The 24,989-nt window shown below is 41.7% G+C and overlaps 1 protein-coding gene across 1 annotated transcript in view; it reads right to left on the bottom strand.

The window, feature by feature from the left end:
* The window catches only part of Pdgfrl (platelet derived growth factor receptor like), a 45,414-nt gene that overhangs the window by 15,298 nt on the left and 5,127 nt on the right, over positions 1 to 24,989 (bottom strand). The window contains exon 2 of the mRNA XM_051182312.1: positions 12,501 to 12,798. Within this exon, the coding sequence (XP_051038269.1) occupies positions 12,501 to 12,798 (298 nt within the window). The remainder of the gene's footprint in view (positions 1 to 12,500; positions 12,799 to 24,989) is intronic.

Here is a 24,989-nt window from a genome sequence, read left to right as displayed (position 1 = left end):
GGACCAGGAGCCAGGCCTTCACAGGAAGGTGATGTCCTGAGAGGAAAAAGGGAAGATGAGCGCCCAGCAGAGACATGCATGAGTGGGACTCTGGGGGCAGCTTTGTGAAAGAGACCATGTCCTGAGAAACCATGAGCTGTGGAACCACACAGATCAGATTCAGATTCTGGCCCTATTGTGACCTTAGGACTTCCGAGCTAGATTTCCCCTTCCATGTGCTACCTACACCCACCCCTGCAGGTCTGTAGTGAGAGCAGTTATTAATAGCTAACCCATATGGCACCCTGAACATTGCCCTGTGCTTTTCACATAAGTCGAAGACAGCGCAGGTTCAGTGCAGAGGACAACCCTGAACATTTCAGTCTGAACCATCACAAGGCTCCAGGCACATTTTAATCCCCACAACCACATTAGTATGAAGGTGCTAATATTTCCTTTTACTCATGAGAACCCTGAAAGTTGGGAACTAGCCTCCCTCCCTAGTGTCACACAGGTCTGTCTGGTCATGAATACTGATAAGTGAAAACCTTATTTTATCCTACCAAAACAAATCAAACTGTGAAACCTGCTAAATGTGGCCACCCTACTCCACAAACCCATACACCCATACATGGCAGCAAAAACTGGCAAGATCTAATGAAATCAACTTACTAGTAGAAATTAAGAGAAACAAGCCTGATGGGGGACATCATTCTGTGTATGTTTCTCTTTTGGTTAATGAGTAACACTGTCGGCCAATGAGGCAGGAAGATAAGGTGAGTCTAGGAGACAAGGAGAATTCTGGGAAGTGTAGGAAGAAGGGAGTCATCATGTAAAGCCAGGGAAGAGAGGATGCATGAGGCATTCTCCAGTAAGCCAAGACCATGTGGAAATACATAGATTAGTAGTTATGGGTTAATAGTTAAGACAGAGCTAGCCAATAAGAAGCCCAAGCCACCAGCCAACAGTTTCATAATTAATGTAGCGTCTGTGTGTTTATTTGGGGCTGAGGAGGGCAGTAGAACCTCCTGGGCCAGAAACATTCATGCTTATGCAAGCCCCCTCCCCCCATTCTACTGAAATCCACATTAACCCATCTAGTAACTAATGGAAGGCAACTAACTATAGGAAAGCTATCAGTTGTTAAGTATCTACTACATAAATGAGAGTGCCTAAGGGACATGTTACCATTTCTCTAACCCATGAGATGGTGATGATTAAACCAACAAGAATAAAACTTTGGTGTTTGGGCACTCTGGTGGGTCCTCTACCTACTCTGCCTTGGTTTTGATGAAGCCCTACCTATGAGGCAGACACTATCATTACCCTGTGTTGTAGATGAACTGCCCAAGGCCAGAGAAGTGAGGATACTACCTGCAGGTTATTCAGAAAGAGCTGGAACCTCAGCATATTATGAAGCGCTATTTAAATCACTTCCCAGGGCCACTCGGTTATCCAAACTCAGACTTTCAGCCTCCGACACTATTTTTAAGATGGCATAAAATCAAACTCAAAAGGTGCAGTTAAACACTGGCAGTCGACATTCACATCAAGGATTAATTGTTTGCTTTCTACTACATGCAAGGAACTGGGCCAAGTATCAGTGCAGATAAAGACTCATGTGTGCTTGCTAGTTTGCATTTCAAGCATTTGCAGAGGGCCTGTGTTTACTCTAAGTCTCAATTTAAGAATGTGTCAGAAAAGAATTGCTTTGTGATATGCTGGGAATGGTGTCATATGAACAGACCTCAAATTCTTGGAAACAGACAGCTGGGGAGAATATGTTGAAGCTGTCTGCCAGAATTACTTTTTTTTTTTTTTTTTTTTTTTTTTTTAAGGAAGAAAGAAGTTGTGGTTATGACAACTCAACAGAGAACCAAATATGCAAAGTAAGGGACTTCAAAGTAAATACAGTTTTAACATCAGAAAATGGTTGGAAGAGGGCTGGTAAAGTGCTTGGCTTGCAACCTCAAGGATCCATGTTCACCCCCCAGAACCTGTGTTTACAAAACAAACAACAAAACCAAGCTGGCAGAAGGTGTTTATAATCCCAGCAGTAGGAAGGCAGGACAGATTGATCCTGGAGGGATGGGGAAGGGGGGGAAGGAGCTGACTGGTGAGGTCCAAGCCAGTAAAAGATTATTGCTCCCTCCCAAACAAAGATGAAGGATCACACCTGAAACCCACCACCTGAGGTAGCCCTCTTGCTTACATACATACATACTCCCACTCTCACACACACATAACACACACACACTCACACACACTCATACATTTACACTCTCACACTCATGTTCTCTCATACATGAAATCAGGTTGAAATATTTCAAACTGATTTATCATCTGTTCATCTTTAACTTTTAATCCATATCTATAGCTACCTATTGTGTATCTGTCAATTATATCTATCCATCCATGTGTCATCTATCTCCATGTCTGGAACAAGTCCAGACTCCTGCTGTGTAACTACAGTATTTCTGTTCCAGCAATGGGCTATGGTAATGTGTGTGAAATGTGACACTGGACTTTCTGTTAAGTAACTTATGCCTGAGTCTGTTACTCAGAAGTGTCAATAGAGGACAATGCATAGGATATCTCCCCAGGTCTGTGGCCTCTGTCTCTCACTGTCTGTCTCTGTCCTGTTCCCAAGTCCTCTCTATGGCATCCTAGGATAATGCCTTAAGAATGCATTGTAGCTCACACTGGGAAGAGGACATCATCAAAGATGAGGACATCAACACTGCCTCCATAGGAACAGGTCGTTACTACCTTACAACTACAATAGTTTAAAAAAAAATTAAGTTAGCTAAACCTTCTGAGATATTACCCTTTAACACAGGTGTGTGAACACTTACATACATGTGGAAGGAAACCTGTAGAATTCTATACTACAGAGTATTTGGACTTTTGGCTGCCCTTCAATCTCCATAGCTTTAAGTTGTTTATGTGTTTGAAATTGTGTCCCAGGCTGTGCCCCCCACCTCAGATAAGGCTGAGAGTGACTTTGAATTTCAGATCCTCTTGCCTCTACCTCTACAGCATGGGCCACAATGCTTAGTTTTATGCAGTGCTAGGGATGGGACCCTGGGCTTTGTGTACATCAGGCAGACACTGTCTCCGCAGAGTGACAGGGTCTAAGTTCATAAACCAAATGAGCATGCGCTGATGTGTAATAAAAGCAGGATGAGTTTAAACCTTACGAAACCTCTGGGCAGATGCTTTATAAACACTCAACCTCGTGTACTTTTAATATCTGGAGGTGACCTCCTGTCACCTTTTCCAGCAGGCAGGGCCAACAGAGATTCTTCAGAGGCATATAAAAGCCCAGGATACCATTTATGCTGTTCACAAAAATAATACCCGTTGGTGTGCCAAAAGTGACTAGTCCATACTTGAGTTGTTGTCACACTGCTCCAGGCTTCTGTGGACCTCAGGCTGCCTGTACTTCCCTGCAGCTTAACCCCAACCACCCTGGCTTCTTAGCATCATACCCTTCTAGTCTCACCATGTAGAATAAGCTCATCTGCATTTATATAAACAAGGAAAAGCTCTACTCATTATTCTGAGGACAGTTCTGGGAGCGGAGCAAGACAGAAGACAAAGGAGCAAGCCTCCACCACCCACATTAGGAAAACAAGCCCAGGATTTCTAGTGCGCAAGGCTACAGCCACAGTGAGTGTATTATGGCCAAGCTTGAATAGGGAATGCAGAAGCCAAGTGGCCTGGGCCCATTTGCATAGCACAACATGGAGAGTTCACCTTGGAGCAGCCTCCCCAGTCTCTTAGAAACATTTCAGGTACACACTCACATGAATGCCACTTTGCTGGTGAATCTCCTGAACTAACAGGAATGTGAAAATGAGAGAGGCTATAGGACTATGAAAACTTGGGCTTAAAACTAGTGCATTTGCAGCAATTGCTTTAGTAAGTATACACAATAATAGGCTTCATGAACTTTGACCACATCATCCCATACTATTCTTTCTTGATCCTCCTCCTCTCAAATGTATCTTCTACTTTCAAGCCTTTTATAAAAATTAGATTTCACATATGAGAGGAAATGGGAATCAGGCTTTCTTTCTGAGTCTGGCTTTCTTAACATGATTCTCTCCCATTCCATCTATTTTTCTACAAATTACAACATAACATTCTGTTTTATAGCTGAATAACATATCATAGCTTGCAAAATAAACTGTTTACCAGAACAGAATTACCATATGGTTCTGCTATTCCTTTTCTGGGAGTCAAGGTCGGCACACAGTAGAGCGCTGCATACTCATACCCATTGTGCCACTACTCAGCATAGGCAAGTTGTAGAAACAGGCAAGCGTATTCATCAATAGATGGGTAAAATCCAGTTTACCAACAGCTGTAAACTTGAGGCAGCCTCTTAACTCCCTATGGATCGAACCTACTTATCTGTAAAATGTCGAGCCCAGGCCAGATGTAAGTCTCCAGACTTTGTATTGCAATTTTGTCTTCTCTTTTTCTCTGTCTTAGTTTCAAGACCTCACCCTCTTACAGTGCAGGAATCCTTCCTTCACTCACCGAATCTTTCTTTATCTATTATACACTCATATTGCTGATTTGAAATTCTATGTCTGGTATGTGTTATATGTCATTTAGTTTATAAGCTGTTTCTGGTTAGAGACAGTTCTGGTTTTTTTCTCATTTTTTTTTTCTTTTTTAACTTAGTCTTCTAATACATAAGTTCATCTCCTGCTGTGACACACATGTGATTAACCCTTGTAGTTCTCATATCAATGATTCCTACACCCTGCTTCTTTCCCCAAATGCCTATCAGCCAGCTGTGCTGTGTTATACTATTTGATGAGTCACCTATTTTATACCATTCCACAAGTCATCTTGGTAGATAAATACAAGGGAGTACATTCTTTCATGTCAGGTTTGGTCAGCAACATAGGGTTCCATGCCTTGGGTTACCTAGCCTTGTCTCAGCTACCCAGCTACGGAGCTGGCAATGACATTGACCTTTTTTCCAAGGCAAATGAGACGCCAGGATTACCATATGTTCAAAGAGAAGGGGAGAGGATGAGGTAAGACCTTTGGCAGCATGACTGACTCCCAGGGAAGTTGGGATGAAGTCTAAAGTGCAATCAAATAAAGGGTTGAAGAAGTAAGAACCAAACAAACTCAGGTGGAAGGGTGTTGAGGCCTCATGACAGAGCAGACAAGTTAGGAATACAGGTGAAGTAGAGGACCCTGAGCAGACAAGGCATCAAAAATCTACAGGCAGTGTGGTATGGGTGAATGAAACTATCAGAGAGGCTGAGTCCAGACAACAAAGGCAAAGCTCTGACATCTTGGTTTGTTCCTTTTTTCTTTTTTTGTTTTTTTGAGACAGGGTTTCTCTGTGTAGCTTGGTAGACCAGGCTGGCCTTGAACTCAAAGATCCACCTGCCTGTGCCTCCCAAGTGCTGGGATTAAAGGCCTGAACCACCAATGCCCAGCTCTTGGTTTGTTCCTTTTCATGGCATACTGTTTTGAATAGTTATTTACCATGGGATATAAAATTCTCCACTTTAAAACTTATCCTTTATTCACATTTTCTTGCCTTCTTCCTCACAAACCCTTTAATTGGTTTTACTTAGACTTTATACATTGAAATACTTGGCAAAATGTTCATACTACAATGACACCAATTTTCACTTTTTTTTGCAAATAAAACCCCAGACCTCAAATGTGTTAGAGCAGGATTCCCTTTAGGAAACTATGTACAGTCGCTCAGTGACACCCTATACCATTTTTCATTAACAATGGTCTCTGAGATTGTCATCTACAAGAGTTTTGTGGTATTCCTAGCCTGTCTTGCCTTGGCACATGGACACGACTTAAAATTACTACATGGAATCTAGGAAGGAGAGACAGAGAGACAGAGACTAAGTGCATGTGCGTGTGCACGCACAAAGATAGAGAAAGGTAGATAGGCTGGTAGATAAGGGGGGAGAAAGGGGGAGAGAAGGGGGAGGCAGGCTGGGGAGAAGGGAAAGGTATAGAGTCTCAATGGCCCCTTCAAGAATGCAACTGTAATGACCTAATATTTTTTCACCAGACCCCCCCCCCCCAAAGGTCCAGCTTTTGGGCGATACTCTAGAACCCAGTCTACACCATGAGGACCCAGTCTGTAGGAGGTGGGGAGAGGAGACTGAAATCTTTTTCTGCAAACAAAATTCTTGACAGTCTGACAGACAGGCAGTTTTCCTATGATTTACCTCATAGGGATACAATAAAACGAATAAAAATAGCTCAGCTTCACTGAGAGGCTTGCTGTGTATGCCAAGGGCTTTCCACACGCATGACCTCATTCTACACTGATAACGGGACGAGTCTGGGCTATTATTACCCTACCCTCCCCATACCCCAAATGGAACATAGCTGGTTTCTTGTCTGCACCATGAACACCGTCAGAACATTCAGTACGCCCAAAGATGTGTCCCTCTCTAGGGACACGTAGGGGCCTGTCCTGGTGCCATAGAATGTTCTACTTCAGGGTGGGGCAAGTTCTTCATTTTTAATTTCCAGAGTGGAAATTCACTTGATAGCTGTTGGAGGCTGGCTACAGCATATGCTTTTGTTGTCGTGCCACGCAGAGGACTTAATCCAGCACCTTGCATGTACTAGACAAGCACCCTACTGCTGAGCTCCACACCCAGCCCTCGGGAACACTTTCTGCTTGTTATCGTTCTAATTTTCTTTCGGTTCCAGTGATAAGACACTCTTCTCTGATCCAAGCAACTTTACGAGGGAAAGGCTGGATTTATTTCGGCTTACAGACGACTGTCTCTGGTGGAGAGAAGCCAGGGCAGGAACCTAGGGAGAAACCATGGAGGCACTCTGCTTGCTGGGTCTCTCTTGTGCGTAGATGCTTTCCTGGACAGCCTTTGGCCATCATTATCGTCCTAAGGATGGTACCACTGACAGAGGGGCCTCTACATCGATTAAAAGTGAAGACAACCTCCCTCAGAAATGCCCTAGTCTGGCCCTGGCAATTCCTCAATGGGGGCTTTCCTCTCAGGGGACTTTAGGCTGTGTCACATTGCTAACTAGGACAGCCACTGGACATGAACCCAACCTGCAGGTCCACTAAGGAGAGAGAGAACTGGAACCCACACCCTTTTTGTTTGCTCTGCCAAGAAAACCCAACTTTGAAGAAAAGTGAGTTTGAAGTTAAAATAAATCCACCTAATAATGTGAATTTACTTAAGTGTACCAAAACACAACTAAAGCTGTGTTATATACATTTTACCAAAATAAGATAGCCAGGGGAGGAAGATGCATCCCTCTCCACACAGGGGTTCATATTATGCAGTGTTAGCTCTTTCAACAGTGGTCATAAATGTGACCTTGCATTCCCTTCTGTTAAAATGCTCTTCTGATGGATTCCTTTCCCTGTGCAAGCAGGAGAGACTGGCCTTCAGCCCACTGTCTGCTTCCCTGGCCGGCCCACCCTCCTTTGTGTAGTCTGTGGGTGGGGTGAGCTGCTGCAAAGTGCAGCCAAGTGGAAATACAGATGCCTTCTCTTCTCCTAGAAGCTATTTATTGTTCTCAGAGGAACCAGCCTTCAAAGAGCACTGGGCCCCACCCACTCCGCCCAGCTTCCAGTTCTTGACTGAAAAATGTTAACATCCCACCAGACACCACAGACACATCCTGAAAGATAATGCTTGGACTTTTACCTCCACCCCCTGCAATGCCGCTTCTCCCCCCACCCCCACCTTTGGAGCAGGCCTAGGGTACACTACCCAGCCAACCAGTTTAAAAACCACCTTCTCCCCCTCCAGCAGTGATTTATTTATCCCTTTAGCTGGCCCATGATTTTCAAATTTCTTCACTCTGGCACTCAGCATTGTGCCAAGAACTCCCCACCCAAAGTGTGAGATGGCAGAATGGAAGCAAGGACATGACTTCAAAACAGATGGAACCCAACCTGGTTGATGGAGTTCATCAGATGTTCTGGAACATTCTTAATATCATAATGTTTCATGGTGTCAGCAAAATGAAAACTAAATCGTCTTCCTTCCTGTCTTATGAAGGAACACTAGGTCCAAGAACGCCTCCAGTCAGTTTGCGTGCGTGGAGATACCTGACCTGACCTGGGAAAGAGACGTGGTGGCTTATATATTTTGCATTTAGCATTTCTCCCTCCCCCAACCCCCCCATGCCCTTTTGTGTTTTCCTGAGACCAGGTTTCTCTGTATATCCATGACTGTCCTTGAACTCTCTGTAGATCAGCTAGTTTCTTCCCGAGTGCTAAGATTAAAGGTGTGCACCACTACTGCATAGCTGTTTTTGTTTTTGAGACAAGATTTCACTATGCCCAGAATTTGCAATGCAATAGAAACCAGGCTGGCCTTGAACTCACAGAGCTCCACTTGCCTTTGCCTCCAAGTGCTAGCACTAAAGTTATGTCCATGCGGGCGTGCGTGCGGGCGTGCGTGCGTGCGTGCCGTGTGTGTGTGTGTGTGTGTGTGTGTGTGTGTGTGTGTGTTCGTGCAAATAGTAAATTCATAATCACCTTAGATGTTGCTCTAAATTGCCCCAAATGGCTGAGAAAGGCTGCCATGGTATGCTTCCTTTCCTGCTGATCTCCCAGCATAGCTTTATCCTTCTGGGTAAATTCCTCTATTACCTCTGGTTACCTCATGTTCCACACACTCCCTCACAGTTACAGGTACTCTTTCTCCCTTCTAGGTGGCTGTTGCAGGCTGCAGGCTGGCTCCTCTTTCCTGAACTTTCTTACCTTCTTCTCCACCCTGATTAACTCAACTGTCAGATATTGGTTTGCGTTTTCACCTCCTGATTTCCGTTAGCATTGTACACACCAACTGTATTAACTGCTTAGTTAATAGTCTGTCTTCATGTAAGATGATACCTTCCATGGCCACAGACTCCACAGGACATTTCACATCAGTACAGGCTTTTAAAAAGTGTTAGAAGAAGGGGAGGGTGTAGAGAGCAGGAAATGGCTCCTGCAGCAAATGGTAATAAACACTGGCCGTTTCTCAGGTATCCCCTCTTTCTGATCTCTAAGAGATGGAATATTTAGGCAACTGGGAACAATCCAGTATGCAAGTGACACCCCAGTCCTCCTTAGCACCTGAAAATATAGATCCTGCAACATGTTGCTGCAGCCTCCGGGAACCTTGTCCATTCTTTTCTTCCTTTCTTCCTCCTTTCTTCCTCCTTTCTTCCTCCTTTCTTCCTCCTTTCTTCCTCCTTTCTTCCTCCTTTCTTCCTCCTTTCTTCCTCCTTTCTTCCTCCTTTCTTCCTCCTTTCTTCCTTTCTCTTTCTTTCTTTCCGTATCAATCCCAGTTTCCTCTCCTTCCCTCCCTTTTTCCCTCTCATCCTCCCATACCCCCTGAACATCCCACACCCCCACTCCACATGGAGGGTGGTGCCTTCCAGGAGGGGTCACCTAAATCTGTCAAGTCATTTGAAGTAGGGACTAGAACTTCTCTCCTGCCTCTAGGCTAAGGAAATATCCCTCCAATGGGAATGTGCTCCCAAAGTCCTTTCGTGAACCAGGGATACATCCTGGTTCCACTGTCAGAGGTCCTTTAGACTGCCCAGGCCTTCTAACTGAGACCCATGCCATTCAGTCCTCTTTTTACAGAAGACAATAGAAACACCGATAAAGCTTGCCATCTAGTGGAAATTCTGATGATAGCATCTTTTGGAAATGATTTGCTTTTGATCTTACTTGAAACTGGATGTATTTAATATAGTCTATCCTAGGATGTAGCAAGTATATATCTCCTGGAGCTGTCTTCCTCGAGCTGAGAGTGACTTGCATCTAAGTTTATTTTGATGGACGTATCACAGATGGGAGGAAGTGGCAGCTCAAGGCCCTAGCCCAGGAGAAGAACAGCCCAAATTCAGGACTTATCCTGTCACTCAGCAGCACTGGTCAGCTCTGTGAGTTATTTTCCTTATTGCAGTAAAATGGCTAGATACTGGAAGGGTTGGGAGAGAGGGGATGAGTGGTCAGCAGGTACAACATTCCAGTTACGCATGGGATTTGGTTCTCTTGTGTACTGCTCCATAAGAAGACTATGGCTAAGGATACTGCATTGGATATTTCAAAATAGAAGAAATAGTTTTGAATGTCCTCACCACAAAGAAATGAAACATATGAGGTGATAAATATGCTAACTATTCCAATTTGATTAATGCACATTGTGTACATACATAAATCATACCTCCACTAACATGCAGAAATCACTATGTGTGAAAGGAAACAATAAGGCTTAGTTGCTAACAGCACTGGGTGTATTTCAGAGGACCCAGGTTCAATTCCCAGTACCCACATGGTAATTCACTTCAGTTCCAAGGAATCTGCCACCCTTTTCTGACCTCTGCATGCAGTAAGCAGGTACATGATACACATAAAGGCAAAACACTCGTACATATAGTTAGTTTTTAAATGAGTAAGGTCTAGTCTCAACTTTATCCCCAAAAAGAACAAGCCGAGAAACACCAACAAAGAGACCTCCATCTTTGGTTATAGAATCCAGGACCACCAACCCAGGGATAGCACCACCCACAGTGGGCTGGGCCACCCCCCATCAGTGGATAATTAAGAATATATCCTACAGGGTTTCCTACAACCTGATCCTATGGAGGTATTCTCTTAATTGAGAGTTCTTCCTCTTAGATGATGTTAGCTTGTATCAAGTTCTCATAAAATAACCAACACAGTGGCATTTCAGAGGATGGGGGTTGTGGGTCCATTTTCTGCTGAGAGTGGAGAGACTACTTCCTCAGGTAAGATAAACACTTGAGAATCTGAGGGTCACAATTATCATCTCAATGTGGACTTCGTATTCATCTCTACCCCAAGTTACAATTCCATTCTATATCAATTAATGACCTTATTTGAATTGCTGACACCCTCTCTCCAAGGTTGTAACTTGAATTTTTGCTGTAATTAAGCCAGTCTTATCGGCTTTGGTTTGACTTTCCTTGAGCTCTGTGGCTGCTGGAGTGAAGATTATCTCCCAGGGCTCACTTGGAACTGTTAGACTTTGTATGCACATCTGGAAATGGTCAGTTTTAATCCTCAACATTCCTGCACACTACACTATAGCTGGTACTCAGTGCTCTTCTTGGTACCATCTGAAGTAGATTCTCCTGTCTTGCTTCCACATTCCCCTCCCCCGCGTGCGTGTGCTCTGGACCCAGAACCTTGCACATACTAGACAATGTTTCTATCATTGAGCTTTTCGTCTTCTATCATCTTAATCACTACTCCTGAAGAAGTCCTGTTCCCTGAAGATAGTCACTCAGACATAACAAATCTCTGGTCTTTGTACCAATAATATATTCACAAAAGTAAAACTAATCACAAACAGGTGAAAAGTTCCAAAGTAATTAAGATTGGTCCTAAGGCAGTTTGCTCATAGAAACCAAATAGGCCATTTTGGTTTTCCTTATGATGTTTAAAAGACCATAAAATACTGAATACATTATTTTTTATTTTTTCACTAAATGAATCACATTATGTTTTCCTACAAAAGTTCAGTTTCCTATTTATTTTTGACACATGGTTTTTTATAAAGTTGTGGGGTGAGTAGCAATTTTTTTTTTTTACCGTGTGAAGACTTTCACTACTTTCTGCCATAATCATAAAGCAATAAATTTTCTCCATCCATTCTTTACTATTTCAGCTTCAAAGATCTTATTCAAAATAAGCAAAATATGAACTAAAATTTGCCCTTGTAAAACCAGAACATAGAGATAGACTTGCACACACTCAGCCCTAAATGGGATATCTCTATCAAATTCCTCCCCTCAAAGTTTAGGGGAGCAAGAGGAGTTGGAAAGAGTGTAAGATCCAGAGGGGATGGAGCACAGCAGGAGAACAAGGCACTCTAAATGAACATGAGGAAAGCTCGTAAGAACTCACAGAAACCGAATCAGCATGCACAGGCCCTGCACAGGTCTACACCAGGTCCTCTGCATATATAGCATGACTTCTAGTTTAGTGTTTTTATAGGACTCCTGAGTCTGCAAACGAGTGGGTCTCCGAGTCTCATGCCTTCTCTTGGGCTCTTTTCCTTCAGTTGATTTGTCATGTCCAACTCTGAAGTGACAGTTTTTGGTTTATCTTTGCTATATTTTATTATTACCTCTTAGAAGCCGGTTACTTTTATAAATGAGAGAAGAGAATGGATTCAGGCACATGGGGGGGGTGGGGGGGTGGGAGAGGAGCTGGGAATAGCAGAGGGAGGAGAAACTGTAATCTGGTTATGTTATGTGAGAAAAGGCTATTTTCATAAAAAGAGAAAAGTGTACTTCCTTTAAAAACTAAAAGAAGAACATTATTCTATTGTTTATACTCCATCTCACAATAGTGGGCACCTGGAAGGGTGACAATGAAGACATCTACTTTGTAGTCATGTGGAGTGTGATGGTGATGTCAGAAGTAATAGGGTAGCTAATGGTGGCAGAAAACTCAAACCCCCACCCATCACAGTGAAAAGGAAGCCAGTGATGCTCACCTGAGGCGGGAGTCCTTGAAGGTATCCAGGTAGGTGGGATAACTCCACTCCACTTTGCTTCCTTTACATCGGAGCTCTACAGTTTGCCCTGCCATCAGACTCATCGTGGCAGCAGGCTTCTGGAAGCGACCGTTGTCCATTGCTTGCATCATGATGGACTGGCTTTTTGGTGCTGCATCAGCTGAGTCCCTGTCCTTTATTTTTGGGATCTTGGGTTTTGCCTTTTTGTTGGTAGGTTTGATTCTGTTGTCTCCTTGTTCCTTTGGACGCTTGTTCTTAGGAGGCTGTTGACCAGCAACTGCAAAGGCATGAGAGGCAGGCAATGAACGACATCCTCAGAGCTTAGGAAACCCACAGCCAATGGCTTCAACGCTTGCCCCTGCTTTATGTGTAAATCCTTTTCAGCCATAATTATAAGCCACGAAGCAATCATTTTTTTCTTTACACATTCTTTAGTTTTAAGACAATAATTTAAAAGAACTGTATTGCAGTTTCAACGCTACTATTTAAAATCAGCAACATATAAACTAAACATTGCCCTTACAAAAACCAAAGCATTTTCCTTTTGTTCATATTCCATCTCACAATGGTGGTCACCTAGAAGGCCCACACTGAAGACACTCACAATCTGTTTTAGGTTTCAACAATCATTTTGCCTCAGGTGATTCTTTAAATCCAAGGATATGTAATCAATGTCTAAGGACAAGGGACACGAGTAGCATTTAGGTAACTTGAAACATCTTTCAAAATGTGGGCTCTACGTTTGTTGGGGATGTGGAAGACAATGCTGATAGGGCTAGGGATATGCTGGTACATTGGTACAGTGCTTGTCAGGTATGAAGCAGAGACTTGGGTTGCATTCCTACCACTGTGAAAGACAAGGCATTATGGTACATGTCTTTATCTTTAGGATGAAGATGCAGGAGAATCAGAAATTCAAAGTTCTCAGCTGTACAGCTTAAAAAAGGCATATGGAACATGAGCCAGCTTAAAGATGTATGTGTGAGTTACTGAAACTCAACTGAAGAACTGGGAAGATAGCTCAGTTGGTAGAATGCGTGCAAGGACACCATGAGGACATGAGTTCAATCCCTAGCAACCATGTAAAAGCGTTGTGTGATCCTAGTGCTGAGGTTGAAAAAGGGAATAGGGAGGGGCATGGGGACAGATGGATTCCTAGAGCTCACTGGCTATCCAGTCTAGTCACTAGGTTCAATGGAGTTTCTGTGAGAGATGGTCTTAAAAATTAAAGAGGAAGGTAATAGGGAAAGAAACACAGCATTGACCTCTGGTTCCTACACATATACACACCACCAGCAGCAACATAACAACAAAAATCAACAAAAACTCTCAACTATAGCAATAGTTTAGAGTTTAGCTAGTTGAAATATTTTTGGAGATGCATTTCCTCAAATGTTGTTGAGGGTTGCCAGCAAACAATGATAACACAAAGCTGCCCTGCTTTAGGCTGGCATATTGTCTTCTCTACAAGGCATCCATTATTGCCTTCACTCAGGGAAAGTTGTTCCCACTCTCTAGACCTTCTGGAGGCAGCTTGGCTCCAGAAAGCTCAACTAAGTCCTTTTCAACTGTGCTATTGTGTCCACCCTGAAAAGCTGAAAAGGTGGATATACATACAGCCAACACTTGGACAAACTATCTATATGCATACCAGCAAGGGGAATCATTCTTTGTCACCCTAGAATTACAAAAGTGCCTATGCTTAGAGAGTCCTTAGATGCCCTTTGGGAAATGTTCTCATGCTGTAGATGAAAATTATAAAAGATGCTCTGAAATGTTTTGAATATATTACACTAAATCACTCAAATGATCATTAGCAAAATACGAAACTAGAACTCAGGTCCCCCTACCCCATTCCACCATGTTAATTTCATTGCAAGAAGACTGACATGTTGTATACATTTTAAAATAAGTGATTACCAACCCTGGTCAGTAGAGGGACCTGCAAGACATTTGTATCAAATTTGGGAAATGGGATGTCAGGAGAAAACCATTGTCAAAGTTCTTCCCAGTATGTTTCCCTATATGTTGCTCCTTGAGTTTTGTGACCAGAGCTATTTAGCCTCCACTCTAAGCTCAGCCTTGCCCAGACCCTGAAACCTAATTGCACTTCCAGCTCTCAGCTCAGAGCTCACACCCAGTCCTGTCAAATTCCTTTCTATCTGTATGCCTTTGCTCCCTATGCTTAGCATTCCATTCTATGGTCTCAGAACCAATCATGGTTAGATTCCTAGACCTGAGTCACCCTGAGTCTTGTCTTTTCTTCTTTCTTCTACTCAATTCCACCAGGCACATGTTCTGCAGACCTTACTTTTCCCAAGTGGTAGAGTTGTGTCCTGGAGCACTATGCTCCAAGGCAGAGTCCCTAATACCTGCTGTTTGCACAGCCCTGCCAACTCTGCACATTTGCTCTATACATTCCTGCTTCTAATGATGGGCTAGACACAGTGGCTCCCATGTGCAGGCTCCTTTTCAAGGTTTGTCTGGATTGTCTGTTCAGCTTGATGTCAGTAGGGTTTAGAGTCAGCTAGGAGACACATCTTTTGGTGTGTCTGTGAGAGTGTTTCCAGAAAGGTTTAACTGAAGATGAAGGTCCTTCCCATTGGGCTCAAGTTCCAGACTGGATAAAAAAAGAAAGACTGGGTGGAGCATAGCATCCATCTCCCCCTGCTTGACTACAGGCTGAATGCCCAACTGCTTCCTGTTCCTACCACCATGCCTTCCTGCCATGATGAACTGAATCACTTTAAACCATGACCCAAAACAAACCTTTCTCTCCTTAAGTTTCTTTTTTACTTTGGAACTTTGGTTCTATGTCATAGAAGTGAGAAGCATTGAGTAACACATTCCCTAGCCTCCTATAAGGAGAAGTCATTGGTACCATATTAGATGGGCAGAAATCCATTAGTTCAACACCATCATGTAAGGGACAAGCTTCAGCTTTGCCTTATGTCAGAAGTCATATTCCCCTCCTCAAAAGATAGAAAATAAAAAGCCTACTATGCTGATGTCTAAGTATTGTATACCCTCAAAACATTTTAATTACGCTATGCTTATGAGAATGGCTGACCTTTTCACTGACATTACTTTTTAATTATAAAAATCTCCTTAAATGGGGGCTAGAGAGATGGCTCAGAGGTTAAGAGTACTAGCTGCTTTTCCAGAGGTCCCAACTTCAATTCCCAGAAACCATATGGTAGTTCAAAACAATATGTAATGAGATATGGTGCCCTTTTGTGGCATGCAGGCAGAACATTGTATACATAATAAAGAAAATCTTTAAAAATTTTTTCCTTTAAACAAGCTTTGTACAATGAAAGAGACTTGTCAAATAAAATGGAAAGTTTCCAATACATTGAAATGTAAATCCACACATTACCATAAACACAATACCCAATAGTAAAAACCACAACAGTAAATTCACACCATCCCTGTGACAGCCATGATCTGATTTTCACATGCTTCCAAGTAGTCACAAATATGGCCTTCTGGATACAGAGCACAGTAGGGCTCTGGGCTCACACTCATCTGACAGGGCTATGGCATTGTTGCCTCAGTCCAAGAAGGAAAGCAGATATCAGCACATTGACACAGTGTTAGCAAACAAATACCCTTTAGATATCAAAACAGGAAGTAAGAAAGCAATAGAAGTGTGCTATGGGGAAGCAGGTGGGAAGGAAGGACAACTGTGTAAAGCTTGGGGCTGGGATGCAGTTCACCAGCTGCATTTCTTTGGCTTCTTCAGTAATGGCCACTGGAACAGTAAGGAATGAGGTTCTGTTCATAGACTGTAAGATGGAGCCATCCCTGACTCTGCTGAAGGCCAAGATTTCTCCATTCACATTCAGATTTCAGATGGGTTTCAGGGATCAGCTTGACTATATGTCCTTGGGCAACATGACATACCAATACTTGACCTCCTTGCTTGTGTGACATGACTGCTCAGTCCTGCACCACTGGCCTCCAAACAACTCCCAGCACCTTGACTGATGGTCTTAATTCAGTGTTTCTACTTTAAGTCATATCACTACATAATCATCTATATATTCCATGGAATTCACACAGCCAGTGCAATCTATTTGATTTCTATGCTATTAGGTCCTACATGGCTACACTGCTTGGAAGTAACAATTTACTCTGGCTATTACCCATTCAAATACTTGCTTCTCTACATGGAAAATAATTCCATCTTTTTGACCAGATAAACCTCAGTTTCACTCAGTGTGTTATTGGGCTAGCTGCCTGACTATGAAAATGACCCATAGTTTAATGGTACAAAGTCAAAGAAAATCAAGGGGCTGCAGGTGTAGCTCAGGTTAGAGCATATGCTTAGTGTGAATGAGGCTCTCATTTCAATCCCCAGCAACTTCTTTATAAAAAAGCCACTTTAGTAGCTTCATGGGTACCCAGAATTCTGGGATTGAATGACACCTAAGTCCCATGTCTGACATACTAAAGGGACATCCACCTGCCCTGTGGTCAATCTCTAGGCTTCCGACAGAATCCACCCTACTGGGAACCCACAGATCCCTTCTGAGCTGCCTCCAACCATCCCATTCAATACTCAGACTTCCTAGGTCCTCTTCCATGGTCTAACCCAGTGAGTCTCCCATGCTTTTTTCCTGAAACCCATCAGTTCTGCAACCAATGTACCAGCCCAGTGTTGCCTCCCCTACCTGCACTGAAAAGAAACTCTTAAGCTTTGGCCAAGATCATCCACCCCCATCCCTCAACCTCCAAGACCCTCCCATGCCATAGCCAACCTTTCCATCCTGCTAGATTTACCCCCATACTCCAGACTCAGAACAGGAAGCATACCCTTGTCCCCTCTGTCCACTTGACATCATTGCATCCAAGCCATTTTCAATTTTTAGGCCCAACCCACTCACACAGCCAAACTGCTGTCTGTAACAGACTAAGAAGAAAAAAAGTTCACATTCCCCTACATCTTACTGAAAAAAATACCTGCATCTTCTCTTCCAAAGGTACCAATGCTATATAAATATTTGCCTATGCCAGATGAAATCCAGGACCCAGAAGTTAAAAGAGTAACCATACACTTAAAAAGAAGACATCAAGAAACAGCTTAAGGAAATGGAGGAGAAAGTACTTCAGTAGAATAAATGTCTCCCTGATGCCCAAGAAAATTCAAGCATAATGTTGATGGAAATCACAGACAATCCAGGACTTGAAAACAGAATTTAATAAGGGGATAGAAACATTGAAAGGAATCAAGCTGAAATGAAGATAGGATTGCAAACCCCAATAACTTAACTGTAAGCCCACAGGCAAGCCTTACAAGTGGAATGAATCAAGAAGAAGTTAGAATACCCAGTTTTGAAGATAGAGAATCCAGACTAAATAAGCAAGGAATATGAAAAAAAAATTTTAACCCACAGGGAAAGGAACACACAGAAAATGTGAGACACCATGAAAAAAAAAAAAGGGTCAAATTATAGGTATAGATGAGGGTAAAGAATCCCAAGTCAATGGCAAAGAACAGATCAACAAGATGACAGAAAACTTCCCCAAACTTAGGAAAGACACACCCATCCAAGGAAGCACACAGAGTGTGAAATTGACAAGGCTAGAAAAGAAAGTCCCTATGTCCTATCATAGTTAAAACACTAAGTATAGCCTGGCGGTGATGACGTATGTCTTTAAGCCTTTAGTCCCAGCACTCAAGAGGCAGAGACAGGCAGATCTCTGAGTTTGAGGCCAGCCTGGTCTATAGAGTGAGTTCCAGGTAAGCTAGAGTTATACAGGGAAAATCTGTCTTGGGAGCAACAAAACAAAACCCCCAAACAATCAATCAAATAAACCTACCAAATATACATAACAAAGAAAGTATATTGAAAGCTACCAGAGCAAAAATAGAAGTGATATTTAAAGAACAATTCATCAGAAGTACAGCCGTTTTCTCAATGGAAACTTTCAGAGCCAGAAGAGACTTTAACACTGCATTCTACCTCTTAAAAAGTTATGACTACCAACCTAGACTAATATACTCAGCAATACCTTTTGCCATATTCAAAGGGAAAGGAAAACATTGCATAGCATAAAAGACCTGAAACAGTGGTCCCCAACAAGCCAAACCTAAATACAAGAAGTATTATTTCTGGTTGAAGAGAGGAATGAACATGGCAGAGGGTCTCTGGAAAGAAATACAGACACAATTATGAAAACACAAAATACCACTGAGGACATACACAACACTATCCAGATTGCATGACATGATGGCAATTAACACAAACATTTCAATATTATCTTTAAATATTACCCACTTAAAAGGCACTGGTTTACTGAATGGATCAAGAAACAGAATCCATTTATCTGTTGTGTCCAAGAAAAGCATCTTGTTTTTAAAGATAGGCGCCACTTTAGAGTAAAAGGCTAGGCAAAAGCACTCCAATCAAATGGGATCAGGAACAAAGCAGGGGTTAATATCCTACTATCTGATGAAATAGGCTTCAAACAGAAACTACTCAGAAGAGACAATGGAGAACATTTTATTCTTTCTAATCAAGGAAACAGTTAACAAAAAAGACATTACTATTTGAAAAACTCCTGAACCAAATTCAGGAGTTCCAATTTCAAAACATCAACTACCAGATTTAAAGACATAGGTTAATACCAATCCATTAACAATTGTTGATTTCAATACCCCACCTTCCCAAATAGACAGGTCATTTGGACAAATGAATAAATAAATAAATAATGAGAAACATCAGACTTCATTGACACCATACAACAAATGGACTTAACAGGTGGCTACAGGATAACCCACCCTAACACCAAAGAATACATATTCTACTTAGCAGCACAGGGAAGCTTTTCTAAAATAAACCTGATCCTGGAATGCAAAACAAATCCTTACAAACTCAAAAATATTGAAATCATGCTTTGTATCCTATCTGATCACAATACAATAAAACTTAAAATTGACAGTATACAAACCTTTAATAAATACACATGCTTATGGAGATTTTGATGGGAGATGTCATTCTGTAAATATGTTTCTCATACTCGTTAATGAATAAAGCACTGTTGGCCAATAGGAAAGCTAGATAGGTGGGACTAGGAGACGAGGAGGAAAGAGGAAGGAGTAAGGAGGAGTCAAGATGGAAGACAGAGAGCAAAAGACCGGCGACCTCTCTCTCTGGCCTCTCTCTCCGGTAAGATAAGACCACATGGAGATTAATAGAAATGGGTTAATAATTAAGACAGAGCTAGCTGATAAGAAACAAGTAACTGGCCAATAGCATTATATCAAATACAGAGTCTCAGTGTATTATTTGGGACTGGCGTGGCAGCAGGACCAGACCAGCAGCAGGAGGAAAAATCTTACTCCTTACAAGATTAGACAACTCATTACTGAATGATGAATGAGGAAAAAAAAAAAAAAAAAAAACAGAAAAAAAATTTTAAAAAATTCCCAGAACTAAATGAAAATGATAACTCAATGCAATAAAACCTCTGGAGTACATTGAAAGCAGTCTTATGAGGGAAATTTATAGCTCTAAGTGCCTACATTAAAAAAAAATCAGAAAGAGCAAAACAAACAGCTTAATGATGCAACTCAAAACGCTGGAAAAACCAAGAACAAACAACATCCAAGCCCAACTGATGGCAAGAAATAAAATTCAGAGCATAAATCAATACAATAAAAACAAAGAAAACAGAGACAATGAATCAACAAATTTAGGAGCTAGTTTTTTGAGACAATAAACCAAATTGACAGATCCTTGGCCCAACTAACCAAAAGAAAGGGAGGACCTACATTAACAAAATCAGAAATGAACAGGGAAATATTTCAAGACATGAAAGAAATTCTGAATATTATGTGGGAATATTTTAAAAACCTATTACTCCATTAAGCCAAAAAACCTAAGACAAATGGATGTCTTCCTAGATTCAGCCAAACCACCAAAGCTGAACTGAGAAGAAGTCTAAAAAAATGGTAATGAAAAGCCCACCAGATAAAAAGTCTAGGGTCGCATGTGTCCACAGCAGAAATCTACCAGACATTAAAAGAAGGTAAGTAGCCAATCCTCCTTTATTAAATGAAAAATGAAACAAAATGAGCACTCTCAAACTCCTATGAAGCTAGCATCACTTTAATGTTCAAACCAGGTAACTACAACAAGAAAACCACAGGCTGACATCTCTGATAAACATAGACTCAAAAATATTCAACAGGCTGGGTGGTGGTGGTGCACACCTTTGATTGGGAGGCAGAGCCAGGTGGATCTCTGTGAGTTTGAGACTAGTCTGGTCTACAAGAGCTAGTTCCAGGAAAGGCTCCACAAAGCTACACGGAGAAACCCTGCCTCAAAAAGCAATAAATAATAAATAAATAAAATAATAAAAAATAAAATTCAACAAAATAGTTGCAAATGGAATATAGATATCCATCAAAAATGATATCCACCTTGCCCAAGTTGGCTTTGTTCCTGAAATTCAGGGATGGCTCAACACACACAAGTACACAAGTCAATTAAATGTAGCAAGCCACATAAATGGACCTAAAAAAAAACAAAAACAAAAAAAAAATCACATGATTGTGACAATAGATGCAAGAAAAAGCTTTTCACAAAAGCTAATATGGCTTCACGATAAATCCTAGAATGTAGAGTGAGAGGGAACATATCTCACTCAACACAATAAAATCGACATACGAGAACCCCACAGCCAACATAATCCTAAATGGAGAGAAGGTTGAGACAACCCCACTGAAATCAGAACAAGACTGTGCTACCTTTTTAGTATTATACTATAAATAATAGTGTAACTGGAACAATAAGGCAATAGGAAAGGAAGTAAAATTATTCCCATTTGCAGATGACATGATACTACACATCTGAGATGACAAAAATTCTACCAGAAACTCCTATAAATAATAAACAAATTCAGAAACAATGGCAGGATACAGAATTGATTTAAATCAGTAGCTTTTCTACACACCACCAACAAACCTAAGAGATCTTAGAAACACTCTATTCATAGTAGCCTCAAAGAAAATAAAACATCTAGGAGTAAAGCTAACAGGGAGTGAAGGGCTTCTACAATGAAAACTTTAAACCTCTGAACAAAGAGATACAGAAAGATGCTAGAAAATAAAAACAGATCCCATGCTCATGATTAGTAGAATTAGCATTGTGAAAAAGGACCATTTTACCAAAATCTATTTACAGATTGTACTGGCTGGTTTTGTGTGTCAACTTGATGCAGACTAGAGTCATCAGAGAGGAAGGAAACTCGGTTCAGGAAATGACTCCAGGAGAACCATCTATAAAGAATTTTCTTATCTAGCCATCAATGAGGAGGTTTAAGCACATGGTGGGTGGTGTCATCCCTGGGCTGCTGGTCCTGGGTTCTATAAGACTGGAGAGGTGGCTCAGTGGTTAAGAGCACTGGCTCTGAGGATCTGAGATCAATTCCCAGCACCCTCATGGCAGCTCAAAACTCTCTGTAACTTAAGTTCCAGGGGATTAACATCCTCACACAGACATGTGTGCAGGCAAAACACCAATACACATAAAAATAAATTATTTAAAAAAATAATTTAAGAAAGCAGGCTGAGAAAGCCATGAGAAGCAAGCAGGAAAACAGGCTTGCTCCATGGCCTCTGCATGAGCTCCTGCCTCCAGGATCCTGCCCTGTTTAAATTCCTGTCCTGACTTCCTTCAACAATAAACAGTAATATGGAAGTGTAATCAAATAAACCCTTTCCTCCCCAACTTGATTTTTGGTCATGGTGTTTGTCCACAGCAATGGAAACCCTAAGACACAGATTCAATGCAATCTCAAACAAAATTCCCACCTTTCATAGAAAGAGAAAAAGAACAATGCTGGAGGGATTACAATTCCAAACCTTAAGACATATCACAGAGTCAGAATAATAAAAGCAATATGATAAAGGCACAAAAACAGACATATAAACAGTGGGACAAAATGAAATACCCAGACATGGATACAAAAAAATATATGCTGGAAAAAAACAAAGCATCTTCTTTGACAAATGGTATTGGGAAAATTGGATGTTCACATTGAACACATATCACCTTACACAAAAATTAACTCCAAATTGATCTAACACCTGTATGTGGAACCTGAAACACTGAGCCTACTCGAAGAAAACATGGGTAATCTACATGATATTGGTGTAGGAAAGGACTTTCTGGGGGGACAAAAAGAGGCCATGAATTTGAAAGAAAGCAAGAAGAGATATATGTAAATAAAAAAGTGGAATTCATTACCATTATATTTGTGAATAGATTGTATAGAGAAATAGGTGGTAAAATTTTCAGACCTTGAATTATTGTTGACTTCTGATTCCTGTTTGGCATTTATTAGTTGACCAGCCCTGGGAAGTCATTCACCTGTGTCTTAGCTTCCTTATGAGTAGTTTGAGGATAATGGTACCAACAATTCAAGAACTTAAAGTACTTGTTTTTATTCTATGTGCCCAAGTGATTTGCTTGCATGTATGTAAGTACATTGCAACCAAGCCTGGTGCCTGTGGAGGCTAGGAGAGGGGACTGTAGCCCCTGAACTTGAAGGTATAGAAAGGGTTAGTCACCATGTAGATGCTGTGAAATGAACCTAGGTAGGTCCTCTGCAAGAGCAGCAAATTCTCTTAACTGCTGAGCCCATCTTTCCAGCCCCCATCTCATAGATATTGGTGGTAACTGGGTTCATCTTTTCAGTGCTTCAGTGTCTGAATCCCCTAAGACACTGAATGTCCATTAAGTGCTTCTCATTATGTGACTGTTGTGTGTACTCTATATGAACCGGTGGTAGAGGCTAAGCAGTCTATTTATTCTTCTGTCATGCAATACATCCCTACTGCAGTTTCCCTTCTCTCCACTGCTCCCAGTCTCACCCCTCAACCTCCTTTCTCTCCCAGATCAACTCCTCCTCCATTTCCCTTCAGAAAAGAGCAGGCCTGCCCTTGCCTTACAATTCCTTCTCTGAATATTCTGTTTACTGCTCATCCCCATCACTTGAAGACTAGCAGGCATCTCAAATTTAATCATTCCAAACTGAACTCTGGATGCCACTCAGATCTGTTTCTTCTCCAGGGTCCCCTTTATCCACAGGCGGGGACTTCCTCCTCTTGGTTGCTCAAGGCAAATAACTCAATCTCACTTCATCCCTCTTATCTTCACCGAGGTCACATTTAGTCCAGCAAATCCTTTTAGTTTTATTTTCCCATTAGACACTGAAGACCCCGTCTTTCCCTCCATCTACTGCCACCACTCCTGACCAAACTGCTTTCTCCTATCCATGTCTCCCTGGTGCTTGGCTTCCACTCTGGTCTCTTTAACTTCTCTACTCAGAACCACTCTAATTTGAAAGCAAGCATTGTCCTCCCACGCTCTACAAGGGGCAGCCTTCACCTGTATCACATTTTAGGGTGCTTCAGCCACCCTAAGTACTAGAAAAAGATCTTGGGTGGCCTTAGCTCTTGTTTGTGACACCTGTAGGTCTTGCCGCTTTATTTCAGGCAGGCTTTTAGCTCTTTATCCAACACACACCTTCAATCCCCTCTCATGTTCCACCCTGGATACTTGTAGAATTGTGTCCCTCAAGGAGATACATTGAAGTCCTAGCCTAGGTACCTGTGAATAACTGTCTTTACAGATACAAACCTGTTGAGATTAGGACAGATGTCTTCAGAAGAGCCCCATGGAGAGAGGAAAATGCCACATGTGGAGAGACACACAGAAGGCAGGCATGTGACAGCAAAAGCAGAGATTGGAGTCATGCCACTTTAACCCAAGGGTCTTCCTTAGGGTTTTTATTGCTACGATGAAACACCATGATTCAGAGCAACTTGGGGAGGAAGGGTCTTTTAGAAGCATTTTCTCAATTGAGATTTTCTCCTCTTAGATGACACTAACTTGTGTCAAGTTGACATAAAAACTAGCCAGGACAATTGACCCCCTTGTCAAGTTGACAAACCAATGCAACACTATTTAACAATAAATGACCATTCCACTTTTGTTCATCCTCAAGATCTCATATTAATTAACAAATATCATGATATAAAATATAGTATACATTTAAAGGTCCCACAGCCTTTACAAATTCAAACACTTTAAAATTCAGTCTCTGTCCTACAGCCAGGATTTCTGAATCTTCTTTGAATCCCCCATGACAGTGCCCCTTACCAGCAGGAAGTAGTTTGGAAAGAACAAGGCCCAAATTCCCAAATATTGTCTATAAATGTTTGTTTTCATTTAAATGGACTTTGTTATATAAAATAAATTTAAAAAATACTAAAAAAAAAATTCAGTCTCTGTCTCTTGCTACCTCTCCCTATTTAAATACAAATCTCTCTAAAACTCCAAAATATCTTTAAAAGTTCCAAGTCTCTCAACGGAAGGTTCCTATAAAATCAATGATAAATGATTTCTTGCTTCAAGAGGGAACAGCCAGGGCAGAGTAACAATCTGAACAAAG

This window comes from Phodopus roborovskii, unplaced genomic scaffold (genome assembly GCF_943737965.1).
Source record: "Phodopus roborovskii unplaced genomic scaffold, PHOROB, whole genome shotgun sequence".
NCBI classification, from domain to species: Eukaryota; Metazoa; Chordata; class Mammalia; order Rodentia; family Cricetidae; genus Phodopus; species Phodopus roborovskii.
This window is presented reverse-complemented; position numbering and strand designations above follow the sequence as displayed.